The sequence below is a fragment of the Benincasa hispida genome, chromosome 9 (assembly GCF_027475165.1).
Source record: "Benincasa hispida cultivar pf3 chromosome 9, pf3_genome.v1.1, whole genome shotgun sequence".
Classification (NCBI taxonomy): Eukaryota; Viridiplantae; Streptophyta; class Magnoliopsida; order Cucurbitales; family Cucurbitaceae; genus Benincasa; species Benincasa hispida.
Window position 1 is genome coordinate 67,874,524 of NC_143486.1, and position 10,573 is coordinate 67,885,096.

The 10,573-nt window shown below is 34.1% G+C and overlaps 1 protein-coding gene across 4 annotated transcripts; it reads left to right on the top strand.

Moving 5' to 3' along the window:
* Positions 1-386: 386 nt before the first annotated feature.
* Positions 387-10,160, top strand: LOC120085852 (vacuolar protein sorting-associated protein 35B-like). 4 transcript variants are annotated; one of them, XM_039042073.2, is made up of 22 exons: positions 387-794; positions 889-985; positions 1,100-1,223; positions 1,396-1,581; positions 2,248-2,335; positions 2,534-2,590; positions 2,670-2,759; positions 2,935-3,057; positions 3,492-3,566; positions 3,640-3,699; positions 4,099-4,215; positions 5,079-5,318; positions 5,392-5,457; positions 5,738-5,827; positions 6,172-6,261; positions 6,547-6,666; positions 7,404-7,472; positions 8,005-8,085; positions 8,267-8,374; positions 8,459-8,562; positions 8,665-8,778; positions 9,604-10,160. In XM_039042073.2, exons 1-22 carry the CDS (start codon positions 702-704, stop codon positions 9,812-9,814), a joined length of 2,403 nt encoding a protein of 800 aa, XP_038898001.1. In that variant the 5' UTR covers positions 387-701; the 3' UTR covers positions 9,815-10,160. The 4 variants fall into 4 exon arrangements, with proteins under 4 accessions (XP_038898001.1, XP_090174184.1, XP_090174185.1 ...); XM_090318058.1 differs by having other exon boundaries at positions 395-794; positions 2,455-2,590; XM_090318059.1 differs by having other exon boundaries at positions 571-794; positions 1,100-1,273; positions 2,455-2,590.
* The last annotated feature ends 413 nt before the right edge of the window (positions 10,161-10,573 follow it).

Consider the following 10,573-nt stretch of genomic DNA (forward strand, 5'->3'; position numbering starts at 1 on the left):
TAATTTTTAAACTAGAATTTAACAAATAATACCAAAATAAATAATTTTAAAATAACCAATATCTTTAAAACTAAATTATAAAAATGAGAGATTGTTTTTAAAAGTCAAACTATTGAAAATATTTATAAATATAGCAAAATATCATCATTTATAAATGATAATCACCAATAGACACATATAGATGTTTATCAGTGAGAACTAATAGATGATAGTAGTCTATCAATATTGATAGATAGTAACATTTTACTATATTTATAAATATTTTGATTTATTTTTCTATATTCGAAATAAATTCTATTAAAATATATTTTTTTAATCAAGATTCATAATTAAAAAAATAAATTTCAACAAGCACTACAAATATTATAAATACATGCATCGTGCGTAATTCCTTACCATTATAATAGTTAATTGATAGTGTATTGGTGTGCGAATACAGGAAGAAAGCCTCATCGCTCACCAGTCATCACCCACGTTTTGGCGCCATAATAGGCAGCCGTACCAATTACTAATTACTAATTATCGACCCATTTTAACGACTTCCCTTTCGGTAACTAAAGGAAAATTTTTGGGCCAAATTGAATTAGCTGTCAAAATCGTTTTGCTTGCAACAGAAAGGGAAGGGCTCAGTCGCCGGCGAGGCTCTGGTGTCTTTCTTTCACCTTTCGATCTCCTCCGATACAGAGAAAGAGAGAGAGGATATGTTATCGGTCGCAATTGAAGATGAAGAGAAATGGCTGGCGGAAGGAATCGCCGGAATTCAACACAATGCCTTCTACATGCATCAAGCCGTGGTATCTCCAACTCTTTCTCTTGAAATTCAAAGCTTCAATTCTATTGGAAAAGAAACCCTAATCTCTCCGTTGTTATTGACGTTTATCATCTCAGGACGCCAACAGTCTCAGAGAAGCCCTCAAATACTCGGCTCAGATGCTTTCAGAGCTTCGAACTTCGAAGCTTTCACCACATAGATACTACGAACTCTGTAAATTTCTCTTTGCCAATAATCAATCCTTTGTGTAACGACTGGATCGATTCTTTGAAAGGAGATTTGATTTTTTTTTTTTTTTTTTTTTTTTGACTTTGCACGTCGTCTTAGATATGCGAGCCTTTGACGAATTGAGGATGTTGGAGATATTTTTCAAGGACGAAAGCAGGCATGGCGTAACGGTCGTCGATCTGTATGAACTCGTCCAACACGCCGGGAATATATTGCCCAGACTGTGAGTGAACATTGACTAACGTCTGTAGGGCGTCAAACTTAAGCTAATTAGTAATGCATTATCATCTTCCTTTATCTTTTGATGGCTGGCTTGTTCTGGATAGGAATGTTTTTTGCCATGTCCTATCCGCCTCAGTGGACTTTTCATTATTATTTTCTCTTTCTGCATCTAGGTATCTCCTTTGTACGGTTGGGTCAGTCTATATGAAATCTAAGGACGTCCCGGCAAAGGAGGTCCTCAAAGATCTCGTGGAAATGTGTCGTGGAGTTCAACATCCATTACGTGGTCTCTTTCTCAGAAACTATCTAGCCCAAGTCAGTAGGGACATATTGCTAGATATTAACTCTGAGTGCGAAGGGTAATATGATTGCTTAATCCAACCCGTTTACCTTTCATTTTGAAGGCATCGCATTCTAGAATCTGATTACTTTATTTCACATTTTTACTTGTAATTTTTTACATAAAAAGTTGTGATTGAGAACAGGAACTGCTGAAAATGTAATTGATAGAAACTAGTTTTAAAATGTGGACGTGTATTTTTAAAACTTTGAGCTATTCCGCAACATTTCATTCATTGAAAACATTGATAATAAAAATTACTTTGTATCGTAAATAAGTAAGCTTATTCCGGAAGATACTATGACTTGTTTATTTCACTGGAACAAAACATTTCAATTTTCTAGTGCGTGATTTTAGTTTGTATTCCAAATATGAAAGCTGAAAATAATGATCAATTGGGAATGCTTTTTGCAATTCCTCTTCTCTGGAAGGAGAGGAATCAAAGAGTTTTTAAGGACAAAGAAAAATCCTTCCAATGTGTTCTTTGATCTTGTTATTTATTATGCTATTTCTTGGTGAAAAAGTTTAAATCTTTTTGCTTCATGTAAATTTGCTTCCCTTGTGATCAATTGGGAATGCGTTTTAAAATCCATATCTTTTTGTAATTTCATTCATCAATGAAATTGTTTCTTATTCAAAAACTAAAAAATAATGACATAATCCAATGTAATTTTGGCTCCTGCAGAGATGCTGATGCTGTCATGGAGGCAGTAGAATTTGTGCTACAAAATTTTACTGAAATGAATAAACTTTGGGTGCGAATTCAGCTTCAGGTTTGTGGAACATTTGAACTTTTGTTCATCTTGTTTGTGTTTGTATGTGCATGACACCAAAGTGCTTGCATGCCATGGAGGTAAAATGAACCATGAGGGCATGATTTTTGGCCATGCAGGTGTTATGGTGTGTGCAAATCATTCCTACACTTTGGCGATCCTGAGTTGAGGCCTTCAATTGCACTTTTTCATCTGCAGGGACCTGCTCGGTTGAGAGAGAAGCAGGAAAAAGAGAGAAGCGAACTTCGAGATCTTGTAATAGTTCTGAATGTTGTGAGAACTCTGCATAAGTTACTTCAAGAGATTATCCTTTACTCTCATATTTCTGTTCCAGGTTGGAAAGAATCTCCATGTTCTCAGTCAGATAGAGGGTGTGGACCTTGAAATGTACAAGCAGACTGTTCTTCCTAGAGTCTTGGAGCAGGTCTCTAATTTTGAAGTCAACATTGTTTTGCCTAAATTGCTTTTATTATCTGCCCCCAAGCTTTTCTTTACCACTACTAATAATAAAAATAAATAAATAAATAAATAAAATTTTATAGGAATGTTTATATTACAGTACTTTCTGATTACCTGCATTCTTCTTGTTGCATGAACAGGTGGTCAACTGCAAAGACGAGTTAGCTCAGTACTATTTGATGGATTGCATTATTCAGGTGTTTCCAGATGAATACCATTTACAGACGCTTGAGACGTTGTTGGGTGTTTGCCCGCAGCTTCAGGTGGATAACTTACCTCAGTTTCTGTAAGATTGATTTATAATCTTATTTTTACTATTGTCAAAATATTTATGATAGTTTTTATAACTTGTTTCCATTGATAGGCAATAATATTCGATTTGAGATACAAAAAAGTGGTTGCTTGACATAGCCGGGCATTTCCCATGTAAATATAGTTTTTCCATTATCTCCCTTAGAACTTTTAAAGATAAGTATGGAATCTCATGATCCCATTTGGGTAATGGGGGCCCCTAGCGGTTATTTCTTGGGTTCTGGATCGGGAGGAATAGCAAGGTTTTTAGGGAAGTCTGGGAGGGGGCTAGGTTTAATTTTTAATTATGGGCATTGGTTAATATTTTTTATGCCTTGCATTCCTTCTATTCTTTCTTAATGAAAGTATAGTTTCTTACCCCAAAAAAAAAAATCTTCATTTATAGGCAACCGTTGACATCAGGATGGTTCTATCTCAATTAATGGATAGATTATCAAACTATGCTGTTTCAAATGCAGATGTAAGTTATTTACTGTGCTCTCTTTTTCCTTGTTTTTCTTCTCTACATTTTTCTGAATTTTGACATATGCCAGGTAATACCTGACTTTCTGCATGTTGAAGCTTTTGCTAAGTTAAGCAATGCTATTGGGAAGGTAAAGCTTGCTTTTCTTGTGAATTAACTTCAACCATATGCATGACATGTTACTTGGAGATAATATGAAGTGGACACAAGTGCAGTTAAAAAATCGTTTTTAAGTATGTTAGATAAATCTCATCGATGATCTAAATCCCAACAAGGTCAAAATAGATCAAAATAGTTGAACAGTCATCAGTTTGGTCCAACTCTTGACAAACTTGCTTCTGAGAGTAGGCTGCAATTTCTCTTTCTCTATCTAAAGATGAGATACAATATTTTATTACAATTATCATCTGAAGTGTTTGATTCAAGTTTCTGTCTACTTGCTGCCTTCAATATGTCTCATGCATATGTTCTTTATGTTGAAACTGCAAAGTTTTATTGGCTTGATTGAACGGACACAATTTTTTGACAGGTAATAGAAGCACAGGCTGACATGCCTATTGTTGGAGCTATAACATTGTACGTCTCCCTTCTGACATTTACCCTTCGTGTTCATCCAGATCGGCTTGATTATGTGGACCAAATACTGGTAATCTCCTTGCCTTTTTTCAATGCCATACTGGTCCCTAAAAGTAGTTTTTAGATGGTAGGCACACTTAGGTGACAAGCCTCTTTTGTACCCCATGGCATGATGTACTGAAAAGGCATTGCCCTGGGAAACAAGATCATCTAAGAAGGGAATACATAGAACACAGTAAACTTGAATATACATTCTTGATTGAGAATGTCAAAAAATGTAGTATCAGAACAGTGGTAAGCATATGGCAATTGAAACATAATCATGGAATTTGTAGAGAAAATTCAAATGACAGTAATTTCAAATCTCGTGTTATATCTGGAAGTTTGAAGAAATTTAGAAACAGGAGATATTTCAAATAACTTTATTAGAAGGATGATATTTTTTGTTCAAATTTGAATGAAGCGCGCACGCCTACACAATTGGATGTGCTTTTCCTTTAAAGATATCCATATTCATATTCTAATAAATGAAGGAAAAATAATTGCTATCGATTTAAATAACAAAAGAATTAAGAAGTTTGGAGCAAGCGAGGTGGTAACATAGGTGCCGTTGAAGTACTAACTGGAAGATGAGTTGAAGATATCCATATTTAGTCTAATTTTTAAGTGTTAAAATACTTCTATGTTTCGTGCTTGATAAATAAGTTGAATATTTAGTCAAAAGACTGAAAAACCGAAAAAATTATCGACCTTCATCGTTGTACATGCTTTTGTTGTTATGAATGTGCATTGCCATCGTTGCTGGCAATCCAACCTGGTCTGAAAATACAGGTGATTACTTGACTATTTTCATGTAGAAAACCTAATTCTGGCATTTACAAGACACGTCCTATATTCACTTCAATTGTTTTGTCGCTTTTGAATTTTTCAAAGGGAGCATGCGTTAAGAAACTCTCCAGCCAACCAAAGCTTGAGGATACTAGAGCAACAAAACAAATAGTTATGCTTCTCAGTGCTCCATTAGAGAAATATAATGATATTGTGACAGCTCTTACACTCTCAAATTATCCTCGTGTCATGGACCACTTGGACAATGCCACAAACAAAGTTATGGCCATGGTCATTATTCAAAGTATAATGAAAAATAACTCTTGCATTTCTACTGCTGACAAGGTTTGATTCACTCCTTTTGTATTCCATATCAACCTTTCCACTTGTGGATTATATTTACCGCATTCTATGATAGGTTGACGTGTTGTTTGAACTAATAAAAGGGCTTATCAAGGACTTGGAAGAAGTGACTGTAGATGAGGTAAATACAATATCTTTTCCTTCGTGCATTTTTTATTACTGTAATCTCTGTTTTACTTCTTTCTGTATATGAATTCACTCAAGACTATCACTGTACTTCTCCTATTTAGTACTTTTGTTACATCTGCTCCCTTTCACGTACCTGTGCACTTGATGTCTGCATGTGCTATCTGTCTATTGCCTGTTTTCTTGTTTTATCCTGGCAAAGAGCACACTGATGGATCAAAAGGAAATAAAGTATCTCCAGCTAATTGTTTTTCTTGTCTTTAATCTGAAAATAGCTTGACGAAGAAGATTTCAAGGAAGAGCAAAATTCCGTTGCCCGCCTTCTACACGTGCTACATAACGATGACCCAGGTGAAATGTTGAAGGTAAAATTTTCATCTACATTTTTTATTCTGCTAATATTAAGATTTCTTGACAAAAAGATAATTACAGTAGCATGCATCATCCGAGTATGTTTTCATTTATTTTTTGCATACCTTTGAGAATTTAAAATGAACTGTTATATGCAAATCAATCTTGCACGTATATAATTGTGATGGCCCCTCGGTAATAATTTATTAACACATTTTTTATTTCGTAAGGCACATTTCAGTCTCAGAAATCATAAATGTTTTTTGTTCTATTTAATATTTCTTTATGTTTGAGATTTCTCTGAATTGTAACTTTATCCACGCTAGCCTTGTTAATTAGTTCATCTCTTAAATCTCAGATTATCTGTGCCGTGAAGAAGCACATTTTGTGTGGGGGACCAAATCGCCTGCCTTTCACTGTTCCTCCCCTGATATTTTCTGCGCTCAATGTATGTTTCTCCTGTTTGACATGCAAGAAAGCTCTGTTTCATGTTTTTTTCCAAGTGGTGGAAAATTCTATTGTAGGAGAATTGACTTTCAAATCTTGGTCCTATAACCTATAATTTGCTCATGTTTTGAGTCCTGGGGTTTTGTTGAATTTATCTTTCTTTGACTTTTTGCCTTGGATTTTTAACTAATTATCTTTTTGCTTATTCTTGAATTTCATTTGAAGTTATTATATCTACCAGCCTGATTATAAGACACCTGTACATAATTTTCTCCCATGTTTGCAGTTAATTAGACGGTTACAAAATCAAGATGGGGATGTGGTAGGAGAAGAGCAACACGAAGTTGGGGATGAGGTAGAAGAGATGCATGCTACACCAAAGAAAATATTTCAGATTTTAAATCAGGTAAAAGAAAATTGTTTAGGAACTGTGTTTTCATCATGAAAAATTCAGCTTTAGACCCTTGGTTTTGTTCTTTTGGATTAGAGTCTTTTTATGTAGGTAGGGTTAACTCCCTTTTTCAAGGGGCTTGGTTTTTGTATGACCTTGCTTTTAAATCAGGTGATTAAGATCCACTGGTTTACATGGGGTGGGGGGAGGGTGCAGATATCTCTCCTGAGGCTTTAATTAGTGCTGAGGATTATACTACAAGTCCACAATTGTCAGATAGTACAACACTGCAGCTCAATATCAAACCAGACAATAATCTGTCTAACCTTGTTTAATTTATAAACTGTATTTGTGCCTCATAGACCTACATACACTTCGACTCAATCCAATCAATCTAAAAATTCAATGGACAACTCAAGAATACTTCTTGTCAGTAAGAGAGTAACTATGGACTACGAGATTGGTAAAGCTGGGCCCATATATTGCCAGAAAAGTTCAGTCTACTAAGCTATGTAGTAGAAACTGTTACGAAATACCTTTGCTGAATCTGTGCTTGTTAAAATGAAAAAGGTTTGTATTTATCACCGGAGAGTTCATGGTTGTGTAGTCTTCATCTGAATAATTGGATAAGTCAATTTTAATTGTCAAGATTCAACGAAGTTATATTTTAGTATTTTCTCAATCTCTTGCCTGGTATTTGTAAACTCAGCTGCTTCAGAAATAAATTGTGGTGCTTCTATTTTTGGCTCCAGCTTATTGAGGCTCTTTCCTCTGTTCCAGCTCCTGAATTGGCATTAAGGTTATACCTGGAATGTGCTGAGGTACGAAAATCAATGATTTGATATATAGATCTCTCTCTCAATATAGTATCCTGAAATAATATGAACTACCACATTGGTATTGTTTGATCATTTTAGCATGATGATCAATTTAAAGTCAAGTTAGAAAATGCAACAAAAGTAAAAGAGAAAAAAAACCGTTAAATATTTGTAGTAGGGGACCGAGAGCAAGGGAATAAGAAGAAATGTCAAGTTCTTTTGATTCCGGATTCAGACTTGCAGTAGATAATTTACTAATGTAATGAAGAAAACATCTATGGTAGGAATGGGGCCTCAGAAACTGTTATTTTGACATGACATCATGCTTTATTGCTGAAATAGGGAAAAAGAATTTACACCATTCTAGTTTGCAGTTAATTGTTTTCATAGATGTACAACTCCAAATCACATCGTTCTGGTGGTATACCGAATCCGATCATTTTGATGATCCGAATCACCATATCCGATGATCGTATCTTTGTAGGTCTTAGAGTTCTCTTCTAACTTCTATTCATTCTCCTCTATTATTATTCAGGCAGCTAATGACTGTGACCTTGAACCTGTTGCGTATGAGTTCTTCACTCAAGCATTTATAATCTATGAAGAAGATATTGCGGTAAATATCAATATTTTCTAATTTTACAGACTTCGCAACTCAAGAGCTGTTTCTCTGATCTGACTTTAGAAGCAAACTCTTTTTTTTTTTTTTTTTTTTTCCTTCCCCTTTGGACAACAAAGATTTGATGCAGTTTTCTTCCTTTTCTTTCCATCCGTTGCATAATTTATTTTTAATCTAGGATTCTAAGGCTCAAGTGACTGCAATACACCTTATTATTGGGACTCTGCAGAGGATGAATGTGTTTGGTATTGAGAACAGAGATACTTTGACACACAAAGCTACTGGGGTAAAATACATTTACATTTCTTGATCTCTTGCCTTTACAAATTTTATGGTCTATATCCTGAGTTGTTTTTCTACCTTTTGCTAGTATTCTGCGAAGCTCCTAAAGAAACCTGATCAGTGTAGAGCTGTTTACGCATGCTCACATCTCTTTTGGGTTGATGATCCAGAAGGCATTAAGGATGGAGAGAGGTTATTCCCTCATGCTTGATCGTATAACTTTTGGCATGTTTGACATCTTAGGTAACTTGGTTGTCTTAGAGGAAATAACAGTTTTCCCCCCCTCGTAAACAGAGTTCTTCTTTGCCTGAAGCGTGCCCTACGAATTGCAAATGCTGCTCAACAGATGGCTAATGTTACACGGGGTAGCAGTGGACCTGTCACACTTTTTGTTGAAATACTGAACAAGTTAGTATCTGAAAATTTTACCACATTTTTATGATTAATAAAAAAAACATAAAATGTCAAAAACAATTCTTTCCCTCACATTGGAATGCTAATAGCTGATCATATTCATCTCTTATAATATCTTGCCATTTAAAATAACCTTTTCAATAATGCCACCAGTAAAATGAATAGTGCCTCAAAACTAACAGTTGAAATTAAATGAGCATTTTAAAGTTAAATTTGATGAGCAAAGTTGTAAATTCTTGTGTATACAAATAAACAGAAATTTAAATTTAAAGGGCAACACGAGAGCTTTTTTGTTTATACAAAGCGATCTCTAGTTCCTATATTTTTTTTAGTTCAAACTAATAGAAAATCTTATTTATAATATCCTTGGTCAATAGTTCCTTTTTCTTCTTTTCTGTTGCTTTCCTTATCTAAAAAGCTTTGATGATTATTTTAATGGCAAGTCATTAGTGTACGTAGTGGTTTTAAGTTCTCATTGAAGGGTAAAACATGCCTCCGGCGAAATCTGTTCCTTAGAACAAACAAAACATGCTCGTTCATATTCTGTATAGACACTACTTTGGAGAATACCTGCGCGTGAATTTAATAATGATGTTTTTGGTATTTTGTCTGCCATACAGAATACCAGTAACTATGTAATTTTATTTCTAGTGGCGTATTATGTTATCACCAAATTATGAGATATATTTTTGTTCTAAAAATGCGCTAACCATATTAAATCCCAGTTGAATCTTTCGCAGAAAGAAGGCTTTTTTTTTTTTCTCATCCTTTATGAAGGATAACTACTTGTATATGAATATATATGTTTATGGGGTTCAGGTACCTCTACTATTTCGAGAAAGGAAACCAGCAGATTACAAATGCTGCAATTCAAGGCTTGATCGAATTAATAACAACTGAATTGCAGACCGACTCCCCGAGCGCCAGTCCGGCCCCGGATTCATTCTTTACCAGCACACTTCGCTACATTCAGTTCCAGAAACAGAAAGGTGGTGTCATGGGTGAAAGATATGATTCTATCAAGGTTTGATTTGTTCATAAAAAATTGATATCGTCGTTTTCTGTCTTAAAAGCCATTTGTTCTGGTTTTCTTCTGGCTAAATATAGCTTTTTAGTTTTTTGAAGGAAATTTTGTGTTTGTCATTCTATATTTATATTGCCCCTTGTATTTAATCTTTGTTTCTGATGTAGTTGGAAGGGAATGGGGAGCTTGTGTCATTTGTTACTGACTATGGGCAATGTTAGATTCTCTTTTTTTTTTTTTTTTTTTACCTAACATGCTTGTTTACTTGCAATAACAATTGCAAAGAGCTTGTTTGGGATCGTTTTCATTATTTTTTATATTTTTTTATTTATTTAAATACTATTTTAGTTCATAGATTTTTTATTTTACTTTATTTAGGTCATTCTGCTTCCAATTTTTGTTCTTTTTGGTTTTTGTACTTTCAAAATTACCATCTTAATTCCTGTATTTTTTAAAAGTAATCATTTTGGTCCTGTATTTTTACTTTTTTTTAATTGAATATATTATTACAATTCATTCATTCAATTCCTTAAAACGTAGCTATAAGTTTGTTTTGAAGGGTTTCCAATTATGTTTAAAATTAATGTTATAATTTTGTAAGTAAGGATCTTAGTCACTTTCTAAAAGAAAAACTAAAATAGACATTTCAAAATATATAGACCATTATGAACATAATAAAAATGCAGTAACTAAGATGAACAAAAGCTAAAAGTATAAAGATCGAAGTAATATTTAAAATTATTTTTTTTAGCTATTTGATTTTTT